Raw genomic sequence first — 20,507 nt, 5'->3', positions numbered from 1 at the left:
TTTGTATATTTCATAATTCCATTCTTTTACTTTTAGAGATGTATATTGTTAGATACAACTGCACTGTTGGAGCTATGAACACAATCATTTCGCTACACCCGCTATAACATCTGCTAAATATGTGTATTTGATTGACTTGATGGCAGTTATGTAGCTGGCCAACAAGCTAGCAAGCAAAGCTAATGGGATTGCAAACAGGTTAGCATAACTGTAGCCCCCCAAAAATGTGTTTTCTCAACAGCATTTTTGAGCCCAGCAAACACGTTCCTCACACGCTAGGAACGTATTTCCCCCAACTTTAAAATGAAAAGGTGCCTCTCTCCCATAACACAGACTTGTAGGCATAGTGCTGATGAAGTCGCCCATTGTATGCGCTTTTGTTAGCCTGATTGAGTCCAGACAGGAGAAATACGCACCCAATGTGTCAGAAGGTGGGCAGTCAGATCTGAACACAATCAGACGGCAATGTGACTTTTGTGCATCTAGACCTGTCTTGTCAATGCAGTCTTTGTATTCTGATAGCAGAAGTCACATGTAAATGTCAAGTGTAGACACAGCCTTACCCAGTTGCCTGAAGTGAGATCCCATGTCACGGTGGAAGCCATGTTCAACCTGGGCTCAGAGCATTTCATATTATTCTGTATGTAAATCCGAGACGCTCGGTTTAGCATGTTAAACTTTGTATGTTTACATAAGGCAAATGGTTACTTAAGGCAAAAATGAAAGTAGGGTGGGTGGTTGGTTTGCGTGGATGGGTGAGCATATAAAGTGAACGTCTAGCAACCCGAAGGTTGCGAGTTCAAATCTCATCATGGACAACTTTAGCATTTTAGCAAATTATACAACTTTTCAATTACTTACTACTTTTTAGCTACTGTGCAACTACTTATCATGTTAGCTAACCCTTCCCCTTACCTTAACCCTTTTAGCTAACCCTTCCCCTAATCATAACCCTAACTCCTTAACCTAACTCCTAAACTTAACCCTAACCCCTATCGAGCTAGATAATGTTAGCCACCTAGATAGAATTCGTAACATATCATACGTGTTGCAAATTCGTAACATATTACATCGTTTGCAAATTCGTAACATATTGTACGTTTTTACTTTTACTCCTTTTTCTTCCCAATTGGTAGTTACAGTCTTGTCCTATCGCTGCAACTCCCTTATTGGCTCGGGGAGGCGAAGGTCAAGAGACATGTGTCCTCAGAAACATGACCCTGCCAAGCTACACTGCTTCTTGACACACTGCTCACTTAACCAATATGTCGAAGGAAACACCATCCAACTGGCTACCATATTCAGCTTGCAGGCGCCCGGCCCGCCACAAGGAGTCGCTCGAGCACGATGGGACAAGGCTGGTCAAACCCTCCCCTAATTCGGACGATGCTGGGCCAATTGTGCGCTGCCTCATTGGTCTCCCGATCAGGTTTATATTTCACCCATGTATTTATCTGAGGGGACTAGCTCTACTCATCCATAACTTTTTACTTATCAACCTAGACCTAACTAAAGCCATTGCTTCTATTATTTGGGGACAATGTGGTTATAGTTTGGCCCTGGCCATGCATAGAGTGCTTGGCTGAGAATGTAAAAATATGACTGACCCATATTATAATGCATGAGACCAACAGAAAGTACTTTTGTCCTGCTGGTAAAGGTGTCCGTTTGTCTGTGAAGGCTGTGCATCACCATTAAGTGTCAGCCTGCTACTGGGATTCCACTTTGTGCTGATTGCACTGATACAGAGTCAGATAAAGGTCAGGTTTCATTGTTGTGGAAACATTTTAACTTTTGGATATTATCATTAGCAACATAATGACTAGTCTTATACAATGTGTCTGACATTAGACTATTATAGGACTTTTTGCCTTCACAAATGCTTAGTTTCTCCTCCATTATTACTTCTTATTCCTTTTGTATTGACTTACCCAGTCAATCAAACTAGGGTTTGATTCAATTATCCTGTCAAGTACAGAAGGCTACACCTCCTACAGCATGAAAAACACCCATACTGGACTGTACATACACTATGTACCCAAACATCCACACTCCCTTCACACACCCCACAATTCAATCACAAGAATGAGGATGAGCAGATTTTTAAACTCTGTATGTACTGCCCCTATCATGTTCTTGTCCTGATCCAGTTTAATCTTTTATCTGAAAACATGTCTTCTTCAGTATGTACAATGATAGTTGACAAGTATGTCAACATTGCCAAACAAATATGTAAATGAACGCGTAGTGTGTACTGTAGCTTTGTGTGTACTGTAGCTTTGTGTGTACTGTATCTTAGTGTGTACTCTAGCTTAGTGTAGCTTACTGTGTACTGTAGCTTACTGTGTACTGTAGCTTAGTGTAGCTTAGTGTGTACTGCAGCTTAGTGTAGCTTAGTGTGTACTGTAGCTTAGTATGAACTGTAGCTTAGTGTGTACTGTAGCTTAGTGTAGCTTAGTATGTACTGTAGCTTAGTGTGTACTGTAGCTTAGTGTAGCTTAGTGTGTACTGTAGCTTAGTGTAGCTTAGTGTGTACTGTAGCTTAGTATGAACTGTAGCTTAGTGTGTACTGTAGCTTAGTGTGTACTGTAGCTTAGTGTAGCTTAGTGTGTACTGTAGCTTAGTATGAACTGTAGCTTAGTGTGTACTGTAGCTTAGTGTGTACTGTAGCTTAGTGTAGCTTAGTGTGTACTGTAGCTTAGTGTGTACTGTAGCTTAGTGTAGCTTAGTGTGTACTGTAGCTTAGTGTAGCTTAGTGTGTACTGTAGCTTAGTATGAACTGTAGCTTAGTGTGTACTGTAGCTTAGTGTGTACTGTAGCTTAGTGTGTACTGTAGCTTAGTGTAGCTTAGTGTGTACTGTAGCTTAATGTGTACTGTAGCTTAGTGTAGCTTAGTGTGTACTGCAGCTTAGTGTAGCTTAGTGTGTACTGTAGCTTAGTATGAACTGTAGCTTAGTGTGTACTGTAGCTTAGTGTGTACTGTAGCTTAGTGTAGCTTAGTGTGTACTGTAGCTTAGTGTAGCTTAGTGTGTACTGTAGCTTAGTATGAACTGTAGCTTAGTGTGTACTGTAGCTTTGTGTGTACTGTAGCTTAGTGTGTATTGTAGCTTAGTGTGTACTGTAGCTTAGTGTGTACTGTAGCTTAGTGTAGCTTGGTGTGTACTGCAGCTTAGTGTAGCTTAGTGTGTACTGTAGCTTTGTGTGTACTGTAGCTTAGTGTGTACTGTAGCTTAGTGTAGCTTAGTGTGTACTGTAGCTTACAGTGAACTGTAGCTTAGTGTGTACTGTAGCTTAGTGTAGCTTAGTGTGTACTGTAGCTTAGTGTAGCTTAGTGTGTACTGTAGCTTAGTGTAGCTTAGTGTGTACTGTAGCTTAGTATGAACTGTAGCTTAGTGTGTACTGTAGCTTAATGTGCACTGTAGCTTAGTGTAGCTTACTGTGTACTGTAGCTTACTGTGAACTGTAGCTTAGTGTGTACTGTAGCTTAGTGTGTACTGTAGCTCAGTGTAGCGTACTGTGTACTGTAGCTTACTGTGTACTGTAGCTTAGTGTGTACTGTAGCTTAGTGTAGCTTAGTGTGTACTGCAACTTAGTGTAGCTTAGTGTGTACTGTAGCTTAGTATGAACTGTAGCTTAGTGTGTACTGTAGCTTTGTGTGTACTGTAGCTTAGTGTGTATTGTAGCTTAGTGTAGCTTAGTTTGTACTGTAGGTTATTGTGTACTGTAGCTTAGTGTGTACTGTGTACTGTAGCTTACTGTGAACTGTAGCTTAGTGTGTACTGTAGCTTAGTATAGCTTAGTGTGTACTGTAGCTCAGTGTAGCGTACTGTGTACTGTAGCTTACTGTGTACTGTAGCTTAGTGTGTACTGTAGCTTAGTGTAGCTTAGTGTGTACTGCAGCTTACTGTAGCTTAGTGTGTACTGTAGCTTAGTATGAACTGTAGCTTAGTGTGTACTGTAGCTCAGTGTAGCTTACTGTGTACTGTAGCTTAATGTGTACTGTAGCTTAGTGTAGCTTAGTGTGTACTGCAGCTTATTGTAGCTTAGTATGAACTGTAGCTTAGTATGAACTGTAGCTTAGTGTGTACTGTAGCTTAGTGTGCACTGTAGCTTAGTGTAGCTTACTGTGTACTGTAGCTTACTGTGTACTGTAGCTTAGTGTAGCTTAGTGTGTACTGCAGCTTAGTGTAGCTTAGTATGTACTGTAGCTTAGTATGAACTGTAGCTTAGTGTGTACTGTAGCTTTGTGTGTACTGTAGCTTAGTGTGTATTGTAGCTTAGTGTAGCTTAGTTTGTACTGTAGGTTATTGTGTACTGTAGCTTAGTGTGTACTGTGTACTGTAGCTTACTGTGAACTGTAGCTTAGTGTGTACTGTAGCTTAGTAGAGCTTAGTGTGTACTGTAGCTCAGTGTAGCGTACTGTGTACTGTAGCTTACTGTGTACTGTAGCTTAGTGTGTACTGTAGCTTAGTGTAGCTTAGTGTGTACTGCAGCTTAGTGTAGCTTAGTGTGTACTGTAGCTTAGTATGAACTGTAGCTTAGTGTGTACTGTAGCTCAGTGTAGCTTACTGTGTACTGTAGCTTAATGTGTACTGTAGCTTAGTATAGCTTAGTGTGTACTGCAGCTTAGTGTAGCTTAGTATGAACTGTAGCTTAGTATGAACTGTAGCTTAGTGTGTACTGTAGCTTTGTGTGTACTGTAGCTTAGTGTGTATTGTAGCTTAGTGTAGCTTAGTGTGTACTGTAGGTTATTGTGTACTGTAGCTTACTGTGAACTGTAGCTTAGTGTGTACTGTAGCTTAGTGTAGCTTAGTGTGTACTGTAGCTTACTGTGAACTGTAGCTTAGTGTGTACTGTAGCTTAGTGTAGCTTAGTGTGAACTGTAGCTTAATGTGTACTGTAGCTTAGTGTGTACTGTAGCTTAGTGTAGCTTAGTGTGTACTGTAGCTTACTGTGAACTGTAGCTTAGTGTGTACTGTAGCTTAGTGTAGCTTAGTGTGAACTGTATCTTAGTGTGTACTGTAGCTTAGTGTGTACTGTAGCTTAGTGTAGCTTAGAGTGTACTGTAGCTTAGTGTGTACTGTAGCTTAGTGTGTACTGTAGCTTAATGTTCACAGTGATGCCACAATCTTGTTTTGAAGTGCACTAGCATACAACCCTCAATGTGGGTGTCATATCACATTATTATGTTGACCAACCCTTTTCATAGTCGAGAACAGAACAGGATAGAACATATTCCCAGCAGGTATTTTAGGTTGGAGCCACTGTCCAAGAATCTAGCCAATTTCGTGTTATGGGAATTCCAGGCAACCTGAGAATAAATGAGACCCACAATGTGAAGATTAGAAAATATTATGCTTGTGATGCTAAGGAAGCCTGCACTAACCTTCTTACAATAAGATCCAGATTAAGTTAATGCAGACTCCATCCCAAGAAATGTAATATAATTTATTCTGACAAAGGAATTGTATGTATTTTCTATACTGAACAATGTTTTTATCTACAGTATTTGTGTCAAGCATACAGCACCCTCAGGACTATTGTAACAACATGACAATAGGCCTTCTTTAAGAACAAGGAGGACAGTGATTTGTGAAAGTACAATTAATAGTCATTACCCCTCTGAATCATTGTTTCCCCTCAATGAGGCTCTATTTTCTGAGAAAGAGGAAGTTGCTTTAAGAGTTTTCTTGGTTCTGTAAAGGAACCACATGGGGCTTTCCTTCAAAATTAACAAAATATCAGTGAAAAAGTACTGCTGTAAACAAAAACTTGTTTGTTTTTGCTTGATTGCTGTTTGTATAACAAGCTATTCTAACTCAAATTACAAATATGCCTATCTTGTGATGCAGAGAGACGTCACCCATCAGTTGTTTTCACACCAGCTCTATTTCCAGTAACAGCACGGGGGTTCCTGGAATTTAAGTTGGGTTGTGATTCCATAGAAAATGTAGACCAATCCTGGTGAGAAATAGACGGGTCACTGGAAAGATGAGTAAGAGGCCTGGATTCCTGCAGCTCCACTCGGAGACTGGGTGGGACCCTGTCAGAGGCCTATCTGTGGTCAGGGGCTTTCAAGGCCTCTGGTGAACTAATAGCACCCTATTCCCTACATAGTGCACTACGTTTGACTAGAGCCTTGGACATCTGATCATGTACTGTCAGCCTAGCAGCGGGTAAACTTTAATGTGAGATCAGATGTACAGTTCAGAAATGGGTTTGTGTACCATGTCACATAGTACCATCTACTGGCATAAACTGAGAATAGCAGGCTGGCAGTTTATTTCATTCACATCCACGGTGGATCATTTGATCATAAGAATAGAGCCATTTGAACCCCTCTGGTCTCAAAAAATGACCTGAAGCATAGGAAGTCTTTAGGAAGTCTTGATCTTTTTATCTCCATCTCTTCATTAAAATACTCAATCATGGACACTCTTACTGACAGTTATGGCTGCTTCGCATGACGTATTGTTGTCTCTATCTTCTTGCCCTTTGTGCTGTTGTTTGTGCCCAATAATGTTTGTACCATGTTTTGTGCTGCTACCATGTTGTGCTGCTTCCATAATGTGTTGTCATGTGTTGAGTTTGTGCTCAGGAAATGCAGGACTGGTACCGATCCATACAAGTGCCACTTTAGCACGTGGCCTGAGTTATTTACAGTAACTGCTACTCCCCAGCCCATTTTCTGTACTATAGTGTTTGCGTACTGCCATAGAAATAGAATGATTAGAAAGGACGTCTCCATTCAAGTCAATGATGGCATAATGGGTGGACATGTTAGCCATTTTGAGTGCACCCATGCCTAGGTTGAAGATGACAAAGGTTAAGACAACGGGATTCTAAATATCCCATGACTCTTTGCAACAATGGGACCAGCTATGGTAGCTAGCAATGGCACTACTGGTAGCTAGCAACGGCACTGGTAGCTAGCAAATGTGCTGGTCCCAGATTTGTGATGACGTTGTCTTAACCTATATAGGAAGTTAAAGCAGGAAGTTCACCCTTCAATCTGTGCTGTGATGTATTGAGCCAAATCAACTGACATTACAAAAAATATATTCCATTGCATGAGCCTCGTCAGTTGGTATCATTTGAATGAACATTCTACATTACCATGGAAATTATTGCATCACAATACCAGGCAGCCATTGTGAGAGTACCCATTAGTTTACATTTCAAATTACCAGGGCTAGAACTGCCAGTTCATTCTATTCATTCTATTTCTATGTGTACTGCACTGTCTTTCTTTGTTAGAAAACAAACAAACATGAAATATTCATGTTGTTGACAGTGCTCCCATCTCTTGGGTTACCCCCTGTATTACAATGGTTCATTATAGTAGATTGAGATGGCTGGATTGTGAGAAGTATTGTTAAAAAGGCCAGCTTCTTTAGACAGCTTTTCTAGCCCTGGTCCTTCGAGCCAGATCATTTCTAGAATAGCTGTATGAAGCTGGCTTTTTAATGATCACAATACCTTAAACACAAATCTATTGTTTTTGTAGTGTAATTTGGCCAAATCCAGCAATTCCACAGAACAACAGTGAATGGATAATAAGGGACAGCAGCCAGACTAACTTTCACCTCTGTTTCGTTCTTTTTAGAGTGGACAAGACCTTCTCCAGGGCCAGAAGCATATGGTGAGCTGCTCATCTTCTGATTCTGTGTCATGTAGAATCAGCTACAATACATTCTAATCGAATGTACAGTGCATTCAGAAAGTATTCAGACCCCTTCCCTTATTCCACATTTTGTTACGTTACAGCTTTATTCTAAAATGGATTAAATTAATTGTATTCCTCATCAATCTACACACATTACCCCATAATGACCAAATTAAAACAAGTTTAAAAAAAATACAGAAATACCGTATTTATTGAACCATTCACACCATTTGCTATGTGACTCGAAATTCATGAGCTACGAGGCTCAGATCCATTCTGTTTCCATTGGTCATCCTGGAGATGTTTCTACAACTTCATTGGAGTCCACCTGTAGTAAATTCAATTGATTGGACATGATTTGGAAAGGCTCACACCTGTCTACAGTGCCTTACAAAAGTATTCATCCCCCTCTCCATTTTACCTATTTGGTTGCATTACAACCTGTAATTTAAATGGATTTTTATTTGGATTTCATGTAATGGACATACGCAAAATAGTCAAAATTGGTGTAGTGAAATGAAGAAGAAAAGAAATCAAAGAAAAAAAAACAGAAAGTGAAGCCCCTAAATAAGAGCTGGTGCAACAAATTACCTTCAGAAATAACATAATTAGTTAAGTAGGGTCCACCTGTGTGCAATCTAAGTTTCACATGATCTGTCACATTATCTCAGCAGATATACACCTGTTCTGAAAGGCCCCAGAGTCTGAAACACCTTTAAGCAAGGGGCACCACCAAGCAAGCAGCACCATGAAGACCAAGGAGCTCTCCAAACAGGTCAGGGACAAAGTTGTGGAGAAGTACAGATCAGGGTTGGGTTATAAAAAAATATCAGAATCTTTGAACATCCCACGGAACACCATTATATCCATTATTTAAAAAATGGAAAGAATATGGCACCACAACAAACCTGCCAAGAGAGGGCCGCCCACCAAAACTCACAGACCAGGCAAGGAAGGCATTAATCAGAGAAAAAGAGACCAAAGATAACCTTGAAGGAGCTGCAAAGCTCCACAGCGGAGATTGGAGTATCTGTCTATAGGACCACTTTAAGCCGTACACTCCACAGAGCTGGGCTTTATGGAAGAATGGCCAGAAATAGCCATTGCTTAAAGAAAAAAATAAGCAAACACGTTTGTTTTCGCCAAAAGGCATGTGGAAGAAGGTACTCTGGTCAGATTAAAATTGAGCTTTTTGGCCATCAAGGTAAACACTATATCTGGCGCAAACCCAACACCTCTCATCACCCTGAGAACACCATCCCCACAGTGAAGCATCGTGGTGGCAGCATCATGATGTGGGGATGTTTTTCCATCGGCAGGGACTGGGTATTCGGCAGGGACTGGGTCAGAATTGAAGGAATGATGGATGGTGCTAAATACAGGGAAATTCTTGAGGAAAACCTGTTTCAGTCTTCCAGAGATTTGAGACTGGGACAGAGGTTCACCTTCCAGCAGGACAATGACCCTAAGCATACTGCTAAAGCAACACTTGAGTGTTTTAAGGGGAAGCATTTAAATGTATTGGAATGGCCTAGTCAAAGCCCAGACCTCAATCCAATTGAGAATCTGTGTTATGACTTAAGGATTGCTGTACACCAGCGGAACCCATCCAACTTGAAGGAGCTGGAGCAGTTTTGCCTTGAAGAATGGGCAAAAATCCCAGTGGCTAGATGTGCCAAGCTTATAGAGACATACCCAAAGAGACTTGCAGCTGTAATTGCTGCAAAGGGTAGAGGGTAGTGCGAACAACCCAGTACATCACTGGGGCCAAACGTCCTGCCATCAAGGACCTCCATACCAGGCAGTGTCAGAGAAAGATCCTAAAAGTTGTCCAAGACTTCAGCCACCCTAGTCTTAGACTGTTCTCTCTGCTACCGCACGGCATGCGATACCGGAGTGCCAATTCTAGATCCAAGAGGCTTCTAAACAGCTTCTATTCCCAAGCCATAAGACTCCTGAACATCTAATCAAGTGGATACTATTTGCAGGACAGTCTGAGCACTGATGAAGGGATTGTGCTTTCCTGTATTGTTGGTTGGGGGCTTGTAAGTAAGCATTTCGCTGTAAGGTCTGCACTGTTGTATTCGGCGCATGTGACTAATAACATTAGATTTGATTTGAAGAATGGGATAAAGTGCCAAGCTTTTAGCGTGTTACCCAAGAAGACTGAAGGCTAAAATCGTTGCCAAAGGTGCTTCAACAAAGTAATGAGTCAAGGGTCTGAATTCTTATGTAAATGGAAATTTCATTTTTTATATATATATATATTTTTAAAAACATTTTTTAACACAATTTGCCAACATTTCTAAAAACCTGTTTTTTTGGTTTTGTCGTTATAGGGTATTGTGTGTTGATTGATGATGGGGGGGGGCAATTTAATCAATTTTAGAATAAGGCTGTAATGTAACAAAATGTGGAAAAAGTCAAGGGGTCTGGAATACTTTCTGAGTACACTGTTTGCCATTTAGCAGATGCTTTTCTTCAAAGCGACTTACAGGCATTTGTGTGGTCCCAGGAATCAAACCCACTATCCTGGCATTGCAAGTGTCATGCTCTGCCAACTGAGCTACAGAGGACCACATTGTCCATAAGTTGCAGTATTTTGAGAGATACACTATATATACAAAAGTATATGGACACCCCTTCACATTAGTGGATTAGGCTATTTTAGCCACACCCACTGCTGACAGGTATATAAAATGGAGCACACAGACATGTAATCATCATAGACAAACATTAGCAGTAAAATGGCCTTACTGAAGCGCTCAGTGACTTCAACATGGCACCATCATAGGATGCCACCTTTCCAACAAGTCAGTTCATCAAATATCTGCTCTGCTAGAGCTGCCCCGGTTAACTGTAAGTGCTGTTATTGTGAAATGGAATCATCTAGGAGCAACAACGGCTCAGCCGTGGAGTGGTAGGCCACACAAACTCACAGAATGGGACAGCCGAGTGCTGAAGCGCATAGCGCGTAAAAATCGCCTGTCCTCAGTTGCAACACTCACTACCGAGTTCCAAACGGCCTCTGGAAGCAACATCAGCACAATAACTGTTCGTCGGAAGCTTCATGAAATGGGTTTCCATAGCCAAGCAGTCGCACACAAGCCTAGATCATCATCCGCAATGCCAAACGTCAGCCGGAGTGGTATAAAGCTCGCCGCCATTGGACTCTCGAGCAGTGGAAACGCGTTCTCTGGAGTGATGAATCACGCATCATCATCTGGGAGTCCGATGGATTTATCTGGGTTTGGTGGATGCCAGGAGAACGCTACCTGCCCCAATATATAGTGCCAACTGTAAAGTTTGGTGGAGGAGTAATAATGGTCTGGGGCTGTTTTTCATGGTTCGAGCTAGGCCCCTTAGTTCCAATGAAGGCAAATATTAACTCTACATCATGTAATGACATTCTAGATGATTCTGTGCTTCCAAATTTGTGGCAACAGTTTAGGGAAGGCCCTTTCCTGTTTCAGCATGACAATGCTCCCTTGCATAAAGTGTGATCATAAAGAAATGGTTTGTCGAGATAGGTGTGGAAGAACTTGACTGGCCTGCACAGAGCCCTGACCTCAACCCCATCAAACAACTTTGGGATGAATTGGAATGCCGACTGCGAGTCAGGCCTAATCGCCCAATCTCACTCACGCTCGTGTGCTAAATGGAAGTAAGTATCTGCAGCAATATTCCAACATCTAGTGGAAAGCCTTCCCAGTAGACAGGAGGCTGTTATAACAGCAAATGGGGGACCAACCCTAATTAATGCCCATGATTTTTGAATGAGATGTTCGACGAGCAGGTGTCCACATACTTTTGGTATTGTAGTGTACATACAGGTGAATGAAAAGTAAGGCTTTTGGCTCTCTACAGGGAATTCAGTTTGTGAGACATTAGTGAGACACTAGTAATATGATACGAACTTGAACAGTATCACTTAAGAGGCAACAGAGTAAGCAAGATAAATGAGCCACTGAGAGAGACGACGAGCATGGGACACTGTCCCGCCCAATCGCTCTCCCTGCCTGCAGTCCCCCTCCCAGGTCCCGTTGCCACAGTAACTGCAGGCAGGCACTGCCTAACTGTTCTGCAGTGTTGGCAGCATAGGGTGGTGCTGATGCGCAGGCAAGGTGAGGCTGAGGCTCTGTTGTGATGCGGAGTGGACCTGGCACCAGCACTGCAGACACACAGACAGGAGCAGATGGAGCACACCTCTCCCTGGCTGTCCTGAAGGTTGAAAGGTAGCACTGGATGTCCTGGATGTCAGCCCGACCTCCAACCCTCTCTCTCTAGGTGACCGCACCGGGATAGTGCCTCTCTGCCTTGTCCCTGTGAGAGTACGCCCTCAGGACCCTCCATTCTCTGCCTGGTTGAGCCAGGCCTGCATTACTCAACACTACCTGGAACACAGGAGGAGAGGGGAGTGGAGGGGAGACCGGATCAACGCTTGGAACAAAAAAGCATGGCCAACTGGGCGGAGCATAGTTGAAAGTTGAATGACACAGGCTGCACATGGTATCAGCTATCCTCAAAGTCCTTTCTCAACGTCTCTCCAATGTGGAAAAAAATCGTCTGGCTGCATTTACATTTCAGGCTTGGACAGAGGGCTTCCAGAAAGTTCTGTTTGTTTTGTAGGCCCACATAGAGGTCTTGTTGCAGGAAACATCACACAGTACACGGTATTATAGAGAAGCCTAGTGCTTCTCTATTACCCTCTAAACAAGGACAATAAAAGCACAAGACACCAACATGCCTTGCTCACCTTTCCGAATTGGAAGGCCAAAAAGATTCTGGTGAGTTTACCTTTCGTTTGTGCGATAGAAAGGAATTCTTCCATTGTTTTTGCATGTAGAAATAGCAAGGGCATTTTCTGTGCATAATCACATATTGATAAGGGTATTTGTTGACCCACTTCACTTGGGATAAACCTGAAGACGCCAGATTAGAATTTACCAAGTGCAGATAACCTTGTGTTCAGACCTTTGATTGGCCCATTGGCAAACCATATCAGCAAATTGGAATTTGATTAGAAGCAGATGCTGATAAAATACTAGCGTGATTTTCTCTACTTCTTCATAATGGTGCCAGTTTTTATTTCTCAGGTAGATGGCTTACTTCCTACAACAGATATTTGGGATAAATGGCACTTTTGTTGATTTGCAAACTCCTCTGTGACCAGTCTGTTTCTCCCTATTGGTCTTCCCTTTGAGTTATTTAGGTTAGTGCCTGTACCTACCTGAGACATTATTATTAACACTGAGCTGTGCAGTAAAGACAGTTTGAGAGTGATTAGCTCCCCTCATGCTGTATGGGCTCATTAGCATTTACTGTGGAACCACGATTCAGCACTCTGTGTTTGCTCAATGTCATGTCATGTACTGCAAAGGACAGAGCCAGGACAGAGCCAGTCTGTGAACGATCTACTGTACATGCTTTCATCTCCCTTTATCATTCCTGCTGCTACTGCCGGATTTGAATAATCCTCTGGGAAACACATGTGAATAACTCACACGATTTTATCATGGTCATCCACATTTTTACTTGTTGTCAGACAAGGTCTTAGAGTGAGCACTTGCGTCACAGAAACAGCTGGACCCCCATTTAACCTGTCTAAAAGCCTCTGAAAGGGATAGCAGTAATTGGTTGGAATCCCATGTTGGTTGGTAAGCTGACAGGGGAGAAAAATGGAAGACAGAGGATGAAGGGAGAAAGATAGAGGATGAAGGGAGAAAGATAGAGGATGAAGGGAGGAAGATAGAGGATGAAAGGAGAAAGATAGAGGATGAAGGGATGAAGATAGGGAGGAAGATAAAGGAGGAATGGAAATGGAGGAAGATAGAGGCTGAAGGGAGGATGAAGGGAGGAAGATGGAGGATGAAGGGAGGAAGATGAAGGGTGGAAGATAGGGAAGGAAGATGGAGGATGAAGGGAGGAAGATAGGGGATGAAGGGAGGAAGATGGAGGATGAAGGGAGTAAGATAGAGGAGGATGAAGGGAGGAATATGGAGGAGGATGAAGGGAGGAAGATGGATGATGAAGGGAGGAAGATGGAGGAAGATGAAGGGAGGAAAATGGATGATGAAGGGAGGAAGATGGAGGAGGATGAAGGGAGGAAGATGGATGATGAAGGGAGGAAGATGGAGGAGGATGAAGGGAGGAAGATGGATGATGAAGAGAGGAAGATGGAGGATGAAGGGAGGAAGATGGAGGATGAAGGGAGGAAGATGGAAGATAGGGAGGGAAGATGGAGGATGAAGGGAGGAAGATGGAGGATGAAGGGAGGAAGATAGGGGATGAAGGGAGGAAGATGGAGGATGAAGGGAGGAAGATGGAGTAGGATGAAGGGAGGAAGATGGAGGAGGAAGATGGATGATGAAGGGAGGAAGATGGATGATGAAGGGAGGAAGATGGATGATGAAGGGAGGAAGATGGAGGATGAAGGGAGGAAGATGGAAGATAGGGAGGGAAGATGGAGGATGAAGGGAGGAAGATGGAGGATGAAGGGAGGAAGATAGGACATGAAGGGAGGAAGATGGAGGATGAAGGGAGGAAGATGGAGGAGGATGAAGGGAGGAAGATGGATGATGAAGGGAGGAAGATGGAGGATGAAGGGAGGAAGATGGAAGATGAAGGGAGGAAGATGGAGTAGGATGAAGGGAGGAAGATGGAGGAGGAAGATGGAGGATGAAGGGAGGAAGATGGAGGAGGATGAAGGGAGGAAGATGGAGGATGAAGGGAGGAAGATGGAGGATGAAGGGAGGAAGATGGAAGATGAAGGGAGGAAGATGGAGTAGGATGAAGGGAGGAAGATGGAGGAGGAAGATGGATGATGAAGGGAGGAAGATGGATGATGAAGGGAGGAAGATAGGGATTGAAGGGAGGATGATGGAGAATGAAGGAAGGAAGATGGAGTAGGATGAAGGGAGGAAGATGGAGGAGGAAGATGGATGATGATGGGAGGAAGATGGATGATGAAGGGAGGAAGATGGAGGAGGATGAAGGGAGGAAGATGGAGGATGAAGGGAGGAAGATAGGGGATGAAGGGAGGAAGATGGAGGATGAAGGGAGGAAGATGGAGGATGGAGGAAGATAGAGGATGAAGGGAGGAGGGTGAAGGGAGGAAGATGGATGATGAAGGGAGGAAGATGGAGGAGGATGAAGGGAGGAAGATGGAGGAGGAAGATGGATGATGAAGGGAGGAAGATGGATGATGAAGGGAGGAAGATGGAGGAGGATGAAGGGAGGAAGATGGAGGATGAAGGGAGGAAGATAGGGGATGAAGGGAGGAAGATGGAGGATGAAGGGAGGAAGATGGAGGATGGAGGAAGATAGAGGATGAAGGGAGGAGGGTGAAGGGAGGAAGATGGATGATGAAGGGAGGAAGATGGAGGAGGATGAAGGGAGGAAGATGGAGGAGGAAGATGGATGATGAAGGGAGGAAGATGGAGGATGAAGGGAGGAAGATGGATGATGAAGGGAGAAAGATGGAGGATGAAGGGAGGAAGATGGATGATGAAGGGAGGAAGATGGAGGAGGATGAAGGGAGGAAGATGGAGGATGAAGGGAGGAAGATGGAGGAGGATGAAGAAATGGATGATGAAGGGAGGAAGATGGAGGAGGATGAAGGGAGGAAGATGGAGGATGAAGGGAGGAAGATGGAGGAGGATGAAGGGAGGAAGATGGAGAATGAAGGGAGGAAGATGGAGGATGAAGGGAGGAAGATGGAGGATTAAGGGAGGAAGATGGAGGATGAAGGGAGGAAGATAGAGGATGAAGGGAGGAGGGTGAAGGGAGGAAGATAGAGGATGAAGGGAGGAAGATGGAGGACGAAGGGAGGAAGATGGAGGATGAAGGGAGGATGATGAAGGGAGGAAGATGGAGAGTGGAGTGCCTGAGGTGTTGTGTAAGAAGCTTCTCCCCCTACCTCCCTTACCATCCCTCCTAGACCATACTCCTCCCCTCTGTCCATAGAGCTAGGGGATTAATGTGCCAGCCAGCCTGACATTGTGGAACTTCCTCTCCACTCCTCATGTGGTGGACCCTGAGCCTCAATCAGGGCCATCCATGCCCCAGCTCCCCCCAGAGAGACCTCACACAGGCAGGCTACTCCTGCAGATACCCTCACTATCAACACAGGCCGCAGGGCCCAAGGTTTACACAACCACAACCTCTCTCTCAAGGAAGGATACTGATTCTTGGAATCAGTTTTACAGGGGAACAAAATGTCATGCCCGTTGTCAAATGATCTGTTTCAATGTATGTCTAAATGAGCAGACACTGCTAATTTGTTGAGGCATATTTCACAATATTACACTTCAGGCACGGTGGTTAAGAAAAGGGTGTTGTATGGGTGGTGTATGCTGTGACTTTGCCTGTGGTTGTATGCCCTCTAGTGGCCAAGTGTACCCTACCCAATGGATTCAGCCTCTAGCTTGAAAGTCTAAAAGATTTGCATTCAGGAAATTGATTTTGTCATTATGTTCTGTGAACACCCATTGCTGAACCCTCCCTCTGTTTAGGGTAAACTGAGGTTAGAGATGTCATTGTGCACGCTCCTCTATTTGTGTACTCTCCAGGACCAGGGAAGAGGCCCAGCAGTCACTGAGTATGTAACCCAGGCTTACAGATGTAGGAACTTAATTTGGTCACCCTCTTGCAGGAGAACTTTCCTGCAGTGCAAGACTTTTAAAATGTTTTGTGTATTTGAGGTTTAAAAAGGCTTCCACTTTTTCAAGTTTGGCCTTTTCCATTGTATTATTCACCACAATGTACTAACCACTACAAATATTGCCATGAATTATAATCCACATAATAATTCACATTATCCTGTTGTGGCAAACTGGTTCAAATTAAGATGTCAACTTGCATGTGCACACTCCTCTGTGCATGTAGCTAGCTGAGTTGTCTGGCTGGCAGAGAGAGGGGGACAGGGGGGGGGAACACTGTCATACGCAATCAGACAAGACCTTCTATCTGTGTCTCCTTCAGCCTGCTGTCTGTCCTGTCTGACTAAATATAGCAAGAGAGAAACAAGCTAACCCCCTGGTTCTAACTTCTCACAGACACACCAGTCTAAATACAGTCAATCAAAGATGTCACAAAGTGCTCATACCGAAACCCAGCCTAAAACCCCAAGAGCAAGCAATGCAGATGTAGAAGCATGGTGCACGTGCTTCTACGGTGGCTAGGAAAAACTCCCTAGAAAGGCAAGGACCTAGAAAGAAACCTAGAGAGGAACAAGGCTCTGAGGGGTTGCCAGTCCTCTTCTGGCAGTGCCGGTGGAGACTATAAGAGTACATGGTCATTAAGTCCAGATTGTTCTTCAATGTGTTCAAAAATTAATAGATGACAAGCAGGGTCAAATAATAATCCCAGTGGTTATAGAGGGTGCAACAGTTAAGCACCTCAAGAGTAAATAAATGTCTGTTGGATTTTCTTAAACGAACATTCAGAGATCAAGACACCAGGTGTGGTAATCTTGACAGAAAACTTTGTTCTTTTCTCATTTGATATCGAGTTTGAATTTGTCACATTTGGTAGCCTTTTGGGTAGCTCAACAGTTGGAACAATAACAAAGGTATCCCTGCCTCTGTTTCAGTAAAAAGCTACGGGATGGGCCTGGAGAAATTATAGTTTTAACCATGTATTGAATTGTGAGGCTATATAGAGTTTGTTTAAAGGCCCTTATTTGGAGTAAAACAAATATATATTTGGGGTTATGATAGGGTACGACAGTTGGACTAAGCTCATGAAGCATTTCTAAGTTATATTCTTCAAGAATCAATGGGTACATATCATTAATTAATTTAAATTACAAGTAAACAAAATGTATGTAACAACTGCAGATTGCCCCTTTACTATTATTATCCTGTGTGTTAACATCTTTGAACATGTACACATTTCCTATATGATATTCTTACCTTTATTTAAACAGTGAGTCACCATTGAGACTTGGGTCTCTTTCACAAGGGAGCCCTGCACATACAATTCATAGACAAATCAAATCAAAATTAGATTATTAAGCAAGATATAATACAGTACAACAAGCAATCAAGAGAAACAGACACATTCCTCAGCAAATAGTTCCCCAATCAATGTGTGTAATTGCCCAAGCTGCATCAGAGCGTCCAATTGCAGTGTATTTTGCAGTTGGTTCCAAAAATGAGGAGAATTCGGTGGAGGCCCAATGAACTTCAAGAGTTAACCAACCCTGTGAGCAGGTCTGGTATCTCATGGTTTTTTATACTTGAACAACGAAGTTAGATAAGTTGGCCTTCCACATTAAGGTCCTTTAAGGATGAACCATCTGTGATGTGTGTGGATTGTTAAACAGCATACAATAGGATGTCCTTTGTGGGAAGGCTAGATACAGGAGCATTTGTGTTTTAAGCCAACAGATGCCAGTCACTGAGCTGAAGTTAGATGATTCCAGTACATTTTACACTCTACTTCCTGTTTAGAGGAGGTTTAAAGACATGCTCCAGTACATTTTACACTCTACTCCCTGTTTAAAGACATGCTCCAGTACATTGGCGACTAAGAAAATATTTTTTAAACCTCCCACTTTGGACTGGTTGTGTCAGTGTGTAGTTCATACATGCATAATCTATAAGCAGAATTACTGCCATACATTGCAGGGCGGGCCCAACAGCTCAGTGGACACAGCAGAGAGCGCAAGAGAGAGAATAATGACGTGATGCACATGTCTGTGTAACAATTTTAGCTTCCGTCCCTCTCCTCGCCCCTACCTGGGCTCGAACCAGGGACCCTCTGCACACATTGACAACAGCCACCCTCAAAGCATCGTTACCCATCGCGCCACAGAGCGAGTGAAGTAACTGATTGAAACGCTATTAGCACGTACCCCGCAAACTAGCTAGCCATTTCACATCGGTTACATCTGCCCATATGTGAAGAAGTACGCAATTTACTGGGATCACTTTGTCTCGTGAGTGCTACTTTCAGAACTACTGGCTAAAAAGTATTCAAAGTAGGGATTTTCTCTTCCTGTTTTGTTATTGTTATCTGATTGACAGACTGACAGACAGCACTCAGTGATAACGAGGGAGGATCCAAGTTTCCTAGCAGAATAATACATCACAACAGAGAGATACAAGTGATTGTTTTTGTTTCCCACTGTTGTTAAAAAGGCTCATGGTGATTTCCCCAGGGTGTTATTTTCCAGGAATATCTGGGCAGGCAAGGAGGGAGGGAAGCAGCTGCAGTGAAAACATTGGGGATTGGGATTCTAAAGCTGCAAGAGAGAGGATATGGTTTATTGAGAATCACCTGCTCTTTTTAATGCATACTAATGATACAGGCAACTGTCAGCGTGAGGCAAAGGTAAATAAGGTGCATGTAGGATGCTGGTCTCACACAACACTTTGCTCACAAATGGAACACTTTACTTAGTCATTCAACATATCGAAAGAGCTAACATTTTGAAAGAGCAATAGTTTGTATTTTGTCTGCCAACAGATTGTCATTGTTTCATGACTTACAAGTGGCCCCATTTGTAGATATTTGAAAGAACAAGAGTCATGCTTCAAGCTTTCCCAGACTGTGCTATGTTTGCCCTCGCAGCCAAACACTCTTGATAAGGAACAACTAAGAGAACTGTTTCCTTATCGTTAAATGACAGGCCAAATGGACCTTCCCAAATGGCTTTTGTTGAGGAACCAATTAAGAATGACTCTCTATCAGACTAATCTGCCTTTTGACTGCGGTCCAATATTAGCAAGATCTGCTGTCTCTTAAGGCTAGAAGTAGTTTTCATTTGGAAGGGGAGATTATGGTCTTAAAACGCACTATGCTGCCAGAGGAGAATGTTGAGAATGATGCACTTTTAGTAGGATATGCAATTCATCATATCTGCCTAGAGGTGACCTGTGTGTCATATTGCTCTGAGCGGATGGGATAGGACATAGCATGCCAGCGTGTGTGATGCCTGTGACACATAATGTCTGGCTCCGTGCAGAAAAAACACACGGAGAGACGAATACTATTGCACGCATGATGAGTACTTGAATTGTAATGTTTACGATAAAAGAAACTCGTAAATGTGCGTGCGCATCATCTTTTGAAACAAACACACACACGCACGCACGCACGCACGCACGCACGCACGCACGCACGCACACACACACACACACACACACACGCACACACACACACACACACACACACACACACACACACACACACACACACACACACACACACACACACACACACACACACACACACACACACACACACACACACACACACACACACACACACACACACACACACACACACAGAGGAGACAGTGATACATCACCTCAGCTCCCATCCCTCTGAAATTGTACCCATTCCGGACAGCTCTATCACACCGCCTGGGGGCTGGGGTGGGGGTGAAGATTTCAAGGGTCCCTGAAGGGAGCAGGTGGATCTCAGTCCACAACACATATGGACTACTCCTGTCTGTGGCTGTTAGAGGAAAGGAAGGACAGGGTAGTACAGGAGTGACTGGTGGCAGCCAGACCAGAGCAGACCAGAGCAGACCGGACCAAAGCAGAGCAGGGCAGCAGGTGATGTTGTCAAGTGACCTATTTAGAACAGATTACGCCAGAGGCTGACTGAAAACATCTGAGCTCCTCATTGTCATGATGCTAATGTATTAGAGGAATGGGGGACCATGGGGACCATGGAGGACATGCAGGATATATATTTCAATGTATGGAGCAGACTTCCTTATCTTTAAATATCAGTGGGTTTTTTGGGGGTTGTTGGTGTTTGATTGAAATGTTTGTTGAACCCGGGAGGGAATAAGGAATTAGAGATAATCTACAGTGATGCTGGACCA

The 20,507-nt window shown here is 43.4% G+C and overlaps 1 protein-coding gene across 6 annotated transcripts in view; it reads left to right on the top strand.

Annotated features, from left to right (window-relative positions):
• The window catches only part of LOC124032089 (rap1 GTPase-activating protein 1-like), a 76,051-nt gene that overhangs the window by 11,811 nt on the left and 43,733 nt on the right, over positions 1-20,507 (top strand). For all 6 annotated transcript variants that reach the window (XM_046344176.1, XM_046344177.1, XM_046344178.1 and 3 more), the window contains exon 2: positions 7,607-7,642. In XM_046344176.1, coding sequence (XP_046200132.1) covers positions 7,607-7,642 — 36 coding nt within the window. The remainder of the gene's footprint in view (positions 1-7,606; positions 7,643-20,507) is intronic.

Source organism: Oncorhynchus gorbuscha, linkage group LG03 (assembly GCF_021184085.1).
Source record: "Oncorhynchus gorbuscha isolate QuinsamMale2020 ecotype Even-year linkage group LG03, OgorEven_v1.0, whole genome shotgun sequence".
NCBI classification, from domain to species: domain Eukaryota; kingdom Metazoa; phylum Chordata; class Actinopteri; order Salmoniformes; family Salmonidae; genus Oncorhynchus; species Oncorhynchus gorbuscha.
The sequence above is the reverse complement of the archived record's forward strand: the minus strand, read 5'-3'. Positions and strand labels throughout refer to the sequence as shown.